Source organism: Cavia porcellus, unplaced genomic scaffold (genome assembly GCF_034190915.1).
Source record: "Cavia porcellus strain 051 isolate PalLab524CR breed Dunkin Hartley unplaced genomic scaffold, mCavPor4.1 scaffold_14, whole genome shotgun sequence".
Classification (NCBI taxonomy): Eukaryota; Metazoa; Chordata; class Mammalia; order Rodentia; family Caviidae; genus Cavia; species Cavia porcellus.
In genome coordinates this window covers 3769442-3784236 of record NW_026947497.1, presented here as the reverse complement: position 1 = coordinate 3784236, position 14795 = coordinate 3769442, and the positions used below count along the sequence as shown (strand labels likewise).

The following is a 14795-nucleotide window of genomic DNA, read 5'->3' as shown; positions in this document are numbered from 1 at the left end:
AAAAATAGCCCCGACGCCCCTCCCCACCTTGAGCCCCAGTTCTTTTCCTCAGTCCGTGTGCTCCCAAGGTGCATCGCTGAATCCAGTCGTTATTTCAGCTCTCAGCAACATTCGGTGCTACTGCATCTCTGAAACGCTCTTCGCTGAATCCTGTTGTTTTTTGGAGCCCTGTGTCCTTCTCCATGCCATAGGCAGCTCAGATGCTGCCCTTTGTCAGAGTTGTTTCCAGTGCTGGCCGTGGCATCCCCTGTGTGTCACCCCTCCGGCCTCACCTGCACGACATGACATGAAGTACAAACTACACCGTCCCCAAAACAACTCTCTTGTGTCCCATCCTGCAGGTAACAGAAGTTTTTGAATATCCCCAACTGGGTAGAAACTCTCTTCAGCAAAGCCACAGACACTTTCTAGAAGTTTCTACAGAAACCACCAGGTTGCAGCTACATCTCAGGTCCCCTGCAGTAGCCACACCCTTAGAAGCTGACTAGCCCTTCTGAACTGCTCTCATGCACAGGGGTGTGCTGTGGAGCTGCACTGTGTCCCCTCCGGAAGGGTTCTGTAGCTTTGTAAGACAGTAGCATTTCGAGTCCCTTCTGGTTGGCAGCTCCCCCATACTGCCTGATAAGCATAGATGCCACCACTAAGGGGTCCAGGGGCTTAGCTAAGCAGCATAAGTGGCTGCCAGGCAAGCGCGAGGTCATGAGTTCTATCCCCGGTACAAAAAAAAGAAAGAAAGAAAATGCCACTCCTGGTCTTCCTCACTGCAAAGGTTGCTAATGTACTTTGGTGAAATAGTTTTTCCTCTTCGACACTCATGTACCATTTTATCCTTCACGTTCCACACAGCGTACATGTTTCTTTCTGTTCTGTCTGCCTCCAGCTTAGAGCTGAATAGAAGAAAACACTGTACCTTTTATATTTTTTTATACTGGTTCCTGGTTTAAGGCATAGCATGCATACTATTTAATTCTCATTAAGTAAACACGTGGAAGAAAGTGTGGATCTTGCTGTAAAGTGTAAGAGATGTATATGAGCTGGCGTCTCTCCAGTAGTGCTTCATTATTTCTAAAGTTAAATGTTTCTTACAGGCTTCTGTGTGGCCACCTTGGGCGCTGCAGTTCTGATACGAATTCTGGCCACATTTCTCCTGGTTTGTTTTGCTGGCTTTAACATAAAGGAAAAGCTATTTATTTCTTTCGCTTGGCTTCCGAAGGCCACAGTCCAGGTAATGATGGACTTGACAGCTTACCATTTCTACTGCTGATTATGTATGATACCTCAAAATAGTGAATAAAAAGGCTTATTTAAATGTAGTGACAGTAGATAATTCCAGTTGGATTTATACGAGTCTACCCTTTAAAGATTTATCTTGGGGCCAAGTAAGATGGTGTACATCCCTGTAGTTCTCAGCTGCTTGGATGGCTGAAGCAGAAGGGTTGGAAGTCTGAGACAGCCTGACCCCATCCCTCAAAATGAAAACCTCACTTTTGGTAAATAGCTTATCTATATAAATAATAGCTTATTTAAGTACCTGTACATCATCCGAATAAAACTGGAAATCCAATAGACCCCTGCAGGAGTAAAAAGTAGTAGGAACAGGAGGAATTTGAGTCTTTATCATTCGGAGCTCTTTAACTGAAGAAAGAGATGTGAACTCTTTATTTCAGTATCTTCCAGAAGAGAGTACGAAAGAAATGGCATGGCCTAGCCTAGTGTTTGGAAGTACTTCTGTGTCAATGTCACTGTTGACCTCAGGATACATAATCAAGCAAAGATTGAAAACACTCAGCAGCTGCTTTACTGTAATCCTCCTTCATTCCGTTTTACTTCCTAGTCCCCATGTCTGGTCACAACCCAACAATACTAAGTGGAAAATTCCAGAAGGGAGCAAAGCACGGCATGCTGTTTGAATATCAGGATGAAGCAATGCACTGCCCCACTCCATCCTGCAGTGTCTGCCTGAGGACATGAGTCTTCCCTTTGTCCAGCATGTCCACACTGTGCACCCCTTAGTCTCAGGTATCAGGTCACCTGGTTGCAGGGTGGCAGGGCTCTATGTTCAGGTGATCCTTGTTTTACACAATAATAGCCCAGAGCACAGGGCATGGTGGTGCCTGTGATTTGCATATGCGGAAGAGGAGACAGCCAGTGCTTCTAAAGGGTTAAAAGGTGAAATTTCTTAGCTTAATAAGGAGAAAGTATATCTACATATATGGTTCGTTACCATTTCATAAATGCACTGATAATCTTGGGACACATCCCCAAGGATAAGGGGCACTATTGTATTGACTTTCTAGATTGTTAATTGCTGTTAATTATTCACAACTAGCCAAAACTCCTAAGAAATGTCTCAATCTGTTGATCCAAAAATCTGTATACTCCAGTGAACAAATCACAGAGAGCATTTATAGGTGCTTCAAATATTGATTTGTGCATTTGTTAGAATACCTGTAATTGTTAATTAAATTAGGACTGTATAATACCTTGTTGCAAATGACTTGCATTTATATGCATTTGAATGCAAATGAAATGCAAATGCAATTGAATGCAAATGAAATGGTAAATACGTAGTACTATATATTTGGGATTACTTATAGCAATCAAGATAACCGTTCTGATTAATTTCAATTTATGATATATTCAGACTTTATTTTCATGCAATGGAAATCAGATGTTCTTAATTTAGGAGGCTTTGGAAGATGTTCTGTAATTATACCCCAGACTGTATAGGATTGTGGATTTATCCTAGAGTTTTTCTTTTTGTCCACCAGGCTGCTACATGGTAACTAACACTATTTATAACAACATCAGTAGATAAATACCAAAGTAGTGATTTTGTGTATGGAAGGTATGTTTCTAGATGCTAATGTTTCCCAGATGCCATTCTCCTACCATTAAAGCAATATTTTAAAATACGGAGAAATTATTGAGGATGTGTTGCACAATGTGTGTGTTGTGGAAGGCAGTCCCTCAGTATCCACTGGGGTATCCACTGGACCCCCTCCCATATCCCGGTGTAAGTTATGCACATCCTCCCGTATCCTCGAAATATCTCTAGATTACTTACAAAGCTTACTATAATGTAACTACTATGTGAATAGTTGTTATCACATTGGGGAACAATGACAAGGAAAAAGTCTGTACATGACCTGTACAGATACAATTTACTTTTAGTATTTTCAGCCTGTAGTTGGTTAAATTTATGGATGCAGAGCAGGGACATCAGGGTTGATGGGATGGTATAGAATTTTCTGTTTTCTTCTGTGGATAATGCACAAGAAACAAGACTTGCACGTAGATACTCACTGTGTATTAGTGTTTAAAAGTTCCTTTCCCTTGAGCTTCTAGGAAATCAACTTTAAATCACAATGTGGCACACATACAAATCCCGAAACATACATGCGCACGCACACACACACACACACACGTAGGGAACTGAAAGAGAAGCATACACTACTGTGTAATACGTGAAGTTCTTGTAAGGAACTCATGAACTGTTGAGTCAGTAGGGAACCCCAAGGTACCAGAGCTTCCGTGCACGGAGAGACCGCTCCCTGCTCTTCCATTAGAGGCCTGGTGACTGCTGTCCTCAGCAGGTGCCCCCATCTACGAGTCACAGTCGCCACGTTCCGCCCGCCCGGGGTTGGCAGAGGGAAGCCACGCGGAGCACGCGGCCAGTCCTTCCCGAAAGCACCTACCTGTGGCCCTCATCCCTTCCAAGCTCCTCTCAGTGGCCAGAACGTAGGTGAACAGCGACCTCTAGTGGTCAGCGGGCTGAGAAGACGGAAGTTCTGTGGACCACAGTGTGACCCACTGCTACATCCCAGCCTTCTTGTACAGGGAGATAGGACTTCAGAAGTTGGCGGGCAGCTGCCAGTCTCTGCCATGCTGTCTAATGCACAGCATTTCCCCTTCAGTGTCATCATCTTAGAGGCAGATATTGCTGTATTCTGAGATAATCACATTGATTAATAGAATTTTCTCTATGTGTGCTCAGAGTGTTACTTTTTACCTCTAAAAAAGCGAGAATTTTCATAAGATTTTCCGTAGTACGTGCTATGTAAAACATGCTACCAACTTTGGAGACAGAGTTATCCAAACACCTAACTATAACTTCATGTTTCAGATATGAACACTTTCATGGTCTGGGTTGTTTCATAGTTAGTTTAGGCTCTAAAACAGCACATTAGAATCCAATAAACTCTCTTGTTCTCTCCCTCGATGCACTACTGGGTATCGAACCCAGGGCTTTCTCACTGAGCTACATTCTCAACTCCAAGTTTGTTTGTTCGTTTTGAGACAATCCTCCTGCCTCAGTCTCCCAGAGTGGCGGATTTGCAGGCATGCACCATGCTTGGTCGTTTTTTTTTTGTTTTTGTTTTTGTTTTTTTTCTTAACTCCAAATTGTTAAAGACAAAACAATGAAAGAGCCAGAAGAAATTCAGTATGTAGAACTTGGACTTTGCATGCTTTTGATTAACACTGTCAGTCTGTTTTTTCCTTGCATTTTGAGATGTGGCAGATATTTAAGAAACTTACAAATAAGTACATACGCATCGTAAGTTTGACCCCATGCAGGGGCAGCGAGAAGCTGTAGGTAAAGCCAGCTGCAGTACCCTTTGAAAGACTAATGACTTCCTTAGTTGGGCAAAAGAATAAGCAGATTATTTTTTGCAAATATGTGCTTGTCTTGGCTTCAATTTTAGGCTGCAATAGGATCGGTGGCTCTGGACACAGCACGGTCACATGGAGATGAGCAGTTAGAACGCTATGGAATGGATGTGCTGACGGTGGCCTTTTTGGCCATTCTTATCACAGCCCCCATTGGAAGCCTACTTATCGGTTTGCTGGGCCCCAGGTTTCTTCAGAAGCTTGAACATCAAAATGAAGATGAAGTTCGACAGACTTCTGCGCAGCTTTAGAGGTGAAAAGAGGAAAATGCTAATGATTAGGAAGCTGTTAGCAGAGGCTAATTCTAGCAAGATGTATATTGAAATATGTAATGCTTAAGTCTAAAATGGTTTAGAACCAGAAGTGTGCCTATTTCTTTACACAGCAGTTTGAGCCCTTGCCCTTAGCATGTTAAGTGTTGTATTCTATGTCTTATCTCTCTACCTTTTTTTTTTTCTTTTCCAAAACACTTCTTCATTTTATATTGCTACCCTTCAATGCAAGTGATCCTTTTTTGGAATGCCATAACAGTGGAACAAAATGCAACATATTCTTTTCAAATTCAAAAGAATTTTTCAAGGTAACATAAATTACATGCAGACATTCAGAAAATTTCAGTCTTTTGCATAAATGTGATAATTTATATAAGGACATGTCTACAATTCAGAGTTAACAAAGGAAAGACCAATTTCAGAATCTCTTCAGCTACCCACCAGTTTCCTTAAACTTACTGTTAACTTTCATCAGTTTCATGATTTGTGTGGTCCCTTTGGCAGCCACTATCTAAATTTCCATGACTACTGAGTATTGGCTTTTCAATTTCTTTGTTTGTTGGTTTGTTTGTTTTTGGTACTGGGGATTGAAGTCACAACTGCGCACTTGCAAGGCAGGCGCTTATGCCACTGAGCTAAATCCCCAGCCCTTGGCTTTTGAGTTTCTTCTGTGGTCTCTGAAAACTTATGCTTATGACTGCAAAGTGTTTGTAGGAATTTATTCATTGCGAGATAATGCTGAAGTCAGAGTGAAAGGGCAGATGACACTGCAGGGCTATGTAAATTTTTTATCACCATGTTTAAAGTCATAGCTTGCTTTTCTCTCTCTTTTTTTTGGTTTGATTTTTGGAGGGGGGTGGGTATTGGGAATTGAACCCAGGACCTTGCACTTGCCAAGCAGGCACTGCGTGGCTGAGCTATAACCCCAACCCCTTGCTTTTCTTTTTGCTTCTATTTAATGCATTGGGGGTCAACCCTAGAACCTTACATGTGCTAGGCAAGCTCTCTGCTGCTGAGCTACAACTGAGCTACATCCCCAGCCCAAAGCCACAAGTCTTCTCTCAGTGATTCAGTTGGTGAAATCAAAGTTAGCTTATTCAAAGACTCATCAACCAAACTGGTATAGCCATACCAGTCAGGGATAGGAACAATTCTTCTGATCTCCAGGCCATCAGAACACATATCTGACCTTTTCAGGTTGTTTACATGTTTGTCCGCTATTAAATTGGCTCCTTGGGGGTAGAATACTTGTTTTAGTCATCTTTGTACCCCTAGCATTTTAGGGTATAGAACACAGCAGACATTTAATAAACATTGATTGAATCTGAGAGAAGGCCATATCCAGTGTAAGAAAACTTCTTGCCTTACAATTCCATTCTTTGTCTGCTTAGTCCAGTTTACTTACTTGAGTTGTTGTAACCTAATCACCTCCTCATAACCCATCTGTATACAATCACATTGGATGGTTAAGGCTTCGGTATAAGAATTGGCGATGGAACATATTTCAGTTTATAATTCACACAAGTGTCATTTTCCCAAAGGCAGTGCAAACTGACACAATGCATTCTTGTTCTTCAAAGACCTTCTTTCCTAGAGTCAGTAATGTCTACCTCACTACTAAGAGTTTACTTTTCCAGGTAAATAGTTAGGATTCAGCTCCTTAAACTATTGCCACAGTCTAGTATTTTTCTCTGGTATTAACTTCAGTAACCTTGATTGAAGTTGTATGTCCTCTAGATTTCCTTAGCCACACATTTACAAATAGTTTCACCTGTTACATTATTTTAGAAATAATTTTTCTGATTATAAAATAATATTTTCATTGCAGAAGACAACACAGAAAAGGGCAAGAAAGAACATTGAAACTGGCTTTAATATAAACATCCTTCATTTTGAATCTTCTAAATTTTACTTCTGCTATTTTGGAGAATCTTATTTTTAGAAAGCTATATCATCTACTGAATTGTGTGAAAGACAACATAAATATATTTGATTTTGTGAAGATACATAATTTGAATATTTTTATTATATAGAATACTGAGCCTTCACAATCATGTGTTCATCGTTATTCAAGTACTCATTTTTGATGAATACAATTCCTGCGTTTGTGAAGCTTGTATTTCAAAATCTATTCATCCTGTCACTCAAAATACACTTGCTACATGCCACTGTGTGCTGGGCATTGTGTGAAACACCGGGGAAGACAGTGATGAACAAGCTGGCCAAGGCCTCTGCCTGTAACGGAGCTTAGATTGTGGAGGAAGACTGACATTGTGGAGAAGAATACAAATATGAGTGGACATACTAGTTCACTTCAGGAACCTTACAAGGAAGCAAGATACTTACAGATCACTGTAGGCCATGTGAATAATTCAAAACTCGTTCCAAGTTGGGAAAAAAAGAGGTGTTCCATGAACTGGACCTTCTAGATTGGAGAAGATTTGCATGGATGGGTAGATATTAGGGAGTAAGATGAAGAAGGGAACAACACAGGGGAAAGCGGGTATATCAGCAGAGTTGGAAAACAGGGAAGCCTAGAGCATAGTGACAGGCACTTGAGAATGAGACAGAAGACCAGGAAATAAAGCACCGAAATACTAAATAGATCAATGACTAGGTATTTTTAATGAAGGGCTTTCAAAAGTACTAATGTAGAAGAGATTTCTAAAAATAGCTTCTATCATATCAAGTACAGTAAAAAAAAAAACAATAGATTGTCATGAGTAATCTTCCTTTTGTTATTCAGGTTTCTTGCTTTTGGCATTGTTGCAAATTGACTCATTTAAAATTACGATTATTTATATAAAAGGTATCAGCTGTATAAAATTACTTAAAACCAGTTATTTTCATTGTGTTGTCTTAAGTAAGTGGACATAATTTTTAAGTGTTCAGAATGTCATATTTCTGCATGAATCATTTATGTAGTAACAGGTGGAAATTGCTTCACGCCACTTTAAGAACAAGTGGCATCACATTTTTTGCTAACTCAAATTAAGTCTGGCCTCAGCCCTCTGACCTGGTGAGGAATTCCTAAACTTCCTTTATGGATGTGCCCTTCATCTTCCTTACAGGGACTCCAAAACACTTAAATCTCCAGGGTTCCATTGCTGCTGGAGCAGGCCGCTGGGCTCCCAGCAAGTCCACCTTTTCAGCTGGACCTTTTGTCCCTCATCTCTGTATCCTCAGAAAGCTAACTTATTTTTCCATGAGAACAAGGCATTTTATTAATCCTATCACAAAGACACTAGCTACTTTCCTAAAACCAGAGAGAAAATAACATGTTCTTCACTGAGATACCTACAACATGATGAAAAAAGGCAAATGATACAGTGAGCTCCTATGGAAACTGAAGAAAGGTGAAATTTCAGTCAGATCTTGAGTTAAATCCACTTTCCATTACTGCCACAAAACACTCAACACAGTCAACTTGTAAGGGAGAAATACTTTTTTTGGCTCATGGTTTCAGTCCACGATTAGTTGCTTTGGGGCTATGGAGAGGCATTACTCATAGTAGGGAGTCTGCGGTGGAGGAAAGCTGCTAACCTCATGCCCAGAGACCAAAAGGAAAGGGACTGAGGCCTCAGTGTCCCCCAGTAACCTGACTTCATTCCACAAGGCACTACTTCTTGTTGTTACCACAAGCTGAAGACTGAGCTTGTAGCACATGCTCTTTGGGGGACATTTAATATCCGAAGCAACCAGACCTTACACTGTGAAGAGAACGCTCCTAGTGGACAAAATCACCTTGGATAAACCACTGAGGCAAAAGGAACACACTGTTTAGAAGTAAAAGTTGTGTCAGGAAAATGCAATCTGCCTTTTTAGAAGTTTGGCCTGCTCCTGTAACAGGTTTTTGTTTTTTGTTTGTTTGTTTTTTCAGGTACTCTTAGAAAGCCTGAGGATTCCTTGAGAGGAGCCTGACGGACACCTTTGGAACCCACATTCAACCGCAACAGCTCTACTTTGCCTCCTATGAAACCTGGATCAGAGACTTTACGAGCAAAAAACTAAAAGGGTTTAATTAATTAAAAGGGTTTATATTGGTAACCGTCTATCAAGTGTTTGCTTCCTACCAAGCCCTGTCGCATTAACTTGCCACCTGTCACCTGCTCTCGCACCGAGGAACCAGCCCCGGGAGACCGAGGCCCCACAGGCAGCACCGAGCCGTCAGTCCTGACTCTGAGACCTTGCTTTTCCACCTCTGGGTATATTTAAACTGCTTTCAGGAAAACCTGATGAATTTCAACAAGTTACTCCCGCCACCTGCAACCCCTGGCGTTACTTCCTAGCTGAAACACCCAGCGGGCTTTTACAATCCGTTAGGTCGATATTCACAAGAGACGCTGCGAGGAAAGGGTGGAATAAACTTGACGGCCAGGTGAAACCAGGAACTCTGGGCCACCGTGCCAGGAGGCGCATTCGAGTGACGTCACACGCGCGGCAGGGCGTTCGACTAACCGAAGCCGCGCTCCGCCGGCGGGCCCGCCCCTCTCCCATAATTGGCTTGCCCCTTGCTCCGCCCCCTACCGCCATTGAGCCCTTCGCGGCGCAGCCCCGCCCCTAACGCCCTCGCTCGCCCCTGAGCGCGTGGCTTGCGGTCGGTTGTGGGCGCTGCTGAGAGGGTCGCTGAGGTAGTGGTCGTTGCGCCCGCTTTGCTTGATTTGTAGGCCCGGCACGCGTCCTCCCTGCAGCCGGGACCACCGTCCCACCTCTCCCGCGCCTCTTCCCTTCCAGTCGCACGCCCCCCGTCCTCTGCCTTCGTGCCGGGCTTTCCGCGCGCACCGTCCGGGATGTTCAAGTGAGGAGGCCGCTCGGGTCTGTGGTTCCCTGAGCGCCGGTAGTGCACACGCGGGAGCACACGAGAGTGTCGGCGCCTCACACCCACCGGGGCGTGGGGCAGCAAAGGGCAGGCTGGCCCCTGGAAGGGGCTGGCCCTGCAGCCAGGCTTGCTGCTGGGGAGACGGGAGTGCGGGAAGGCACCCAGGCCGTCCGTCGCCCAGGGAAGTCTTACGGCAGCGCCGCCTCTCTGGGCGGGGAGGGGGCGTCATGGGGTCCCTTTTCTTCGAGAGCGCAGTGTGCCCTGCTGTTTCTCGGTGCTCCGAGGTCATGAGCTCCTGCCCGCTACGGGACAGGCAGGTGCAGTGAGAGGCAGGAGTACTGTACCGTTTCATGGCGCTTCTTTTGCAGATTGTTTTCATGCTTGTCTTGTTGGGTTACTACTCCGTCAGGCGATTAACAAAACAAAATTTTACTGAGAAAAAAAACCTTAGTCACTTTATTGTCACTAGGGCAAAATAGCAGGTACCGTCAGCTTAAGGGAGGAGAGATTTATTTTGGCTCATAGTTCCAGGAGTTTTTAGTCCATAGTTGGCAGTCAGATGCAGAAACAGCATGGGGGAAGGGGCTGGCAGAAGACAGTTGCTAAGGTCAAGGAGATCAAGAAGCAAGGTAAGAAGGAAAGGAGACAAACCCAGGTCGTGTCCCCAGCCTCTTCTGACAAGACCCCACCTGCTAACAGCACTTTTAGCTATGGATTCATCACATCAGCAGGTTTGTCTACCAATGGATACAGCACCTCCAGGACCCAATCACTGCCGGGAGGCGGGGAGTTTGCCCCAGATCTAAACCACAGCAGAAACTAAACACTAAAATTAACTGTACCTGAAACATAGTACAGTGTACACTTAGTAAATATGGATGGATGGAATGAGTGGATGCACAAATCCCATCCACTGCTGCATTCGCTAAGATTATTTTTGGCACTCAATCCAAAGCAGCACAGGAGAGAGAAGGAGACAAAGTAGAAAGAGGATTTTAATGATGTATGGAAGAGCTTTATAGGGGTGCAGCGGCTCTCAGTTGGAAAAAAAAATGGAACTACTCAGTTTTGGCTGGGGAAGGAGTTTGGGAGGTGGGCAGAATGACAGGTTAACAGCTGATTTGAAGAAGCATCTGTCTGTAAAATAGATTTACTAGGGGCTGGGGTGGAGGTTTGGGTGGTTGTGGAGTCTTGGAATTGGAGCGGGCTCAGTGCAGGCAAGGAAAGGGAGTGGGAGGTTTCCATATCCAGGTTGGGGTTTTTTTGGTACTGGGGATTGAACTTGTGACCTCGCACTTACAAGGAAGGCACTTATTCTGCTGAGCTAAATCCCCGGCATGGGAGTGGGAGGCTTATCTCTGGAATGAGGAGAACATAGAAGTTACTCTTGGAAAGGTAAGTTGTTTCTCTGGGTGCAGTACCAAGTTGGGCAGGTGTCATGTTACAGGTAGCTACGCCCCAGGCCAACAGAACCCTATCACACTGGACTAGAGTTAAGTCTGACAGTAGTAACTGCAGATATTGCTCAGTAGAGAATAGTGATGTACTCTGCAGACCAGGCACTGATGGAAAATTTTTAGAAAATCCTACTTTTCCAAGTGTTGTTTTAGGTATTATGAGTAAGTGCCAAGAAAGACTAGCAAGATCTCCGTTCTCATGGAGCTTAAGTTCTAGTTAGGGATGACACAAAATAAACTGATAAGCAGTGTATGAACAAGGAGTTTTACATAGTGGTAAGTGCAGTGACTAAGTGAAAAATTGTTAAATGAGAGACGAGTGGAGAGCTTGCTTAGATGGCTCCTTTAGACAAGTCCTCTCTGAAGAGCTTGCAAAATAAAAACTGCTGTAGCTGAAATATAAAGTGGTCCAAGATGAACTTGGTGCGGTAAGTAGAGGCCTCATCAAGGAGGGCTTTGAATGGGTTATGGAGAGTTACTCTTGGAATAAATTACAAATTTTTTAAAGTGCAACCTGAAACCAGTAGTGAATTTTGAAGAGGAAAGTGATTGCTTTACTTTTTTTTTTTTTTTTTTTGGTCTTTTTCTTTTTTTATCGGTACGAGGGATCGAACTCACGACCGCCTGCTTGCAAGGCAGGTGCTTATGCCGCTGAGCTAAATCCCCAGCCCCTTGCTTTACTTTTTTAAAAATGTTGCTTCATAGCAAGTGGATCACGAGGGCAGCAAGCAAGATTTATGTCAGAAGACAATGGAGAAATTCGAGTGGCCATTACAGAAGTTCAAGATGTAGTAACCAAAAAGTAGATATGGGTGTGATACATTTTATAGGCAGAGCTTACAGGTTTTGTGGTATTTTGAATACAGGGGTAAGGAAACAGCAATAGTTGCTTCTAGGTTTTTGCTTGAGTGTGAGTAGGTGATTGTACCATTTGCCAAATGGGAAAGACATGACGAAAGAAGGGAGGAGTTGCTTGCCTTAATTTTTAAATGCTGATTGGGTAAGTTCTGAGTCTTGAGTTTTGTGCAAAGAAGAAAGGACCAGAAATTAAAATTTGGGAGTCACCAGCCTGGCACAGTGGCGCACGCCTGCAATTCCAGCACCCAGAAGACTGAGGCAGGAGGATCACTGTGAGTTTGAGAACAGCGTGAGCTACAAAATGAGCTCAAGGCCAACCTGAAGTGCATAGTGAGACCCTGTCTCAAAAAGACAAAAAAAAAAAAAAAAAAAAAAAGTAGGAAAAAACTAACTACAGTAAATATCCTTATGGAGAACATTCCAGTGATTGGAAGGGTTGGGGGAGTGATCAAAGCAGAGGGAGGGATAGCCAGTAAATCAGAAAGAAACTCCAGACAGGACGCTGATATAAAAAGCAAGACAGCAAAATACGGTTGATGATATTGAATGGTGCTGAGAGGTCAAGTAAAATAGATCTGCATCTTGGATTTTGTTAACACATAGCGGTTATATGCTTTGACAAGTACAATGAAGGGAGGTGTGGTGAGAAGAAATATGTATAGCACTGTAGACATCTCAAGATATTTTACTATGGAGAGCTGATTAGAGAAAAATGTAAGGTGAGAAAAGAGTTCTTAAAGATACTAAACTATGTCATTAAAACTAGTGTGAATGGTCTAATAGCATTTATAAAAATGAATTTGATGTAAGTATGTCCATCAATTTTGGGGGTTTTTTTATTTGTTTTTTTGTTGTTTTTGGTCCTATGACAGAATAAACAATTTAAAGGAGGAGTTACTTTTGCTCCTAGCTTAAGAGGTGAGCCAAAATAAATCTTTGGTTTGTTAAATGTCTTAGTCATTTTCTTTGACAGTGAGACATAATACCAGATGCCCACAGTTTAAAGGAGGAAAGGTTTATGTTGGCTCACTATTTCAGTCCAGGGTCAGCCAGCTCCAGAACAGATATGGCAAAGCAGATGAAAAGTGACTCGTAACATGATTTTCAGGAGAAAGAGAAAGAAAAGAGAGCCAGAAAGAGAGACAAACTCTTCTAGGTCTCACCCCCGCCCCCGGACCCAGTAACCTACCTACCTCTTTGACCAATCCTTAATTTTCTAACACCATAGTTACCCATAACTCATCAGTGAATTAATCTAGTGCTGCCATAATCTGTCTTCTAGAAACTCCAACTCTAAATACACAACCTTCTAGGGAACATTCTAGATCTAAATCCAAACAGCCTCTGGTCCCCAAAAGATCATGTCTGTTTCTTTATACAAAATGAATTGTATCCATCTCTAGGAGTCCCCAAAGTTCTTAACAGTTCCAACATACTAAAGTCTGAGTTAAAAATCTCCTTTGATAATCAAAGCAAACTCTTATTTGTAGACTCCTATAAAAATAAGAAAGTTAAGGGGACACGGATATAGCTCAGTGGCACAGCACTTGCTTGGAAACACAAGGTCCTGAGTTCAATTTCTGGAACCAAAAGAAAAAAAGTTAAACACTTATGATATACAAGGACTCAGAGTAAACATTTCCATTCCAAAAGAGAAAAATAAAGGGATCAAAAAGAATGAGACCAAATCCCCACAGGACAAACATATCCTGTAGTTCCATGTCCAACACCCAGTGTAGTTATGACAAGATATGGGCTCTAAAAGATTTGGGTGGCCCTACCCTTTTAGTACTGACTATTGCAGCTCTCATGGCCTGGTTTGTGGGGTGGCCCCACTCACTGTCCACAGCATTCCTTCGCACATGTTTCGTGTTTCTAGCATCTCCAACTTCCTGAAGTCTCCACTGTGCTTTTGGCTTTATCCTCACGGGTTTTTAAATTGCCCCTTCAGAGCCCTTGTGAAATCTGGGTGGAAGCCTCCACAACCTTATAACTGCCTATAAAACCAGCACCATGGCCAGGTATGGTGGCACATTCCTGTAATCTCAGCACTCAGGAGGCTGAGACAGGTGGACTGTTGCAAGTTCAAGACCAGCCAGGGCTATAAAGTGAGCCCAAGGCTAGCCTGAACCTCATAGTGAGACCCTGTCTCAAAGACAGACAAACAAAACAACCCAGTATCACATGTATGATACCAAGGTCTGCTCCCCACTCAAGCAGTAGCCAGGCCCTCTTGGACCATTGCTGCAGAGACCTCTTAGTACCTGGATAGCTGATCACTGTGAAACAAATCCCAGTAAAACAATTCCCTGGGTAGTCCTCACGCAGGAAACTCAGGGGCTTTCTCCCTCAAATGAAACCTTTACAGTTTTATACTTTTCATCCTGGGAAAGATAGGGTCTGATTGATTTCTTTTTTTTTTTTTTTTTGAGAAAAGATTCTATTTTTCAAAGTATTATTCTAAGGAGTAGGGGGACAATCAATGGAGGCTGAAATTATTACAATACAGAGAATACACTAAGATAAGCAAATATCTCAAGGATTAAGCAGAGGGTTTTCTATAAATGTAATGGTGTTGACTTTTATTTAGAGAGAAAAGCAAAACAGAAAAAGGTAGAAATAATACAGAATTTCAAAAAATATCACTAGTTGATAAACTACATATTGTTATCTTAGAAGTAGTTATTCAAGTTACAAAATCAAAGCATAAAAAGTGGG

The 14795-nt window shown here is 42.7% G+C and overlaps 2 protein-coding genes across 15 annotated transcripts in view; both read left to right on the top strand.

The window, feature by feature from the left end:
• Slc9b2 (solute carrier family 9 member B2) overlaps positions 1 to 8990 on the top strand; it is a 42420-nt gene extending 33430 nt beyond the window's left edge. For all 4 annotated transcript variants that reach the window (XM_023564329.2, XM_013150578.3, XM_003468033.5 and 1 more), the window contains 3 exons: positions 1089 to 1225; positions 4707 to 4924; positions 8824 to 8990. In XM_023564329.2, the coding sequence (XP_023420097.2) occupies positions 1089 to 1225; positions 4707 to 4922 (353 nt within the window). In that variant the 3' untranslated portion in view covers positions 4923 to 4924; positions 8824 to 8990. The remainder of the gene's footprint in view (positions 1 to 1088; positions 1226 to 4706; positions 4925 to 8823) is intronic.
• Positions 8991 to 9136: 146 nt separating this feature from the next.
• Positions 9137 to 14795, top strand: part of Slc9b1 (solute carrier family 9 member B1) — a 71710-nt gene continuing 66051 nt past the window's right edge. For 10 of the 11 annotated variants that reach the window (XM_063260573.1, XM_063260568.1, XM_063260574.1 and 7 more), the window contains exon 1: positions 9137 to 9574. The gene's annotated coding sequence lies outside the window, so the exon portion shown is untranslated. Of the gene's footprint in view, positions 9742 to 14795 lie in introns of all 11 variants that reach the window. The other variant, XM_063260564.1, reaches the window with a different exon arrangement.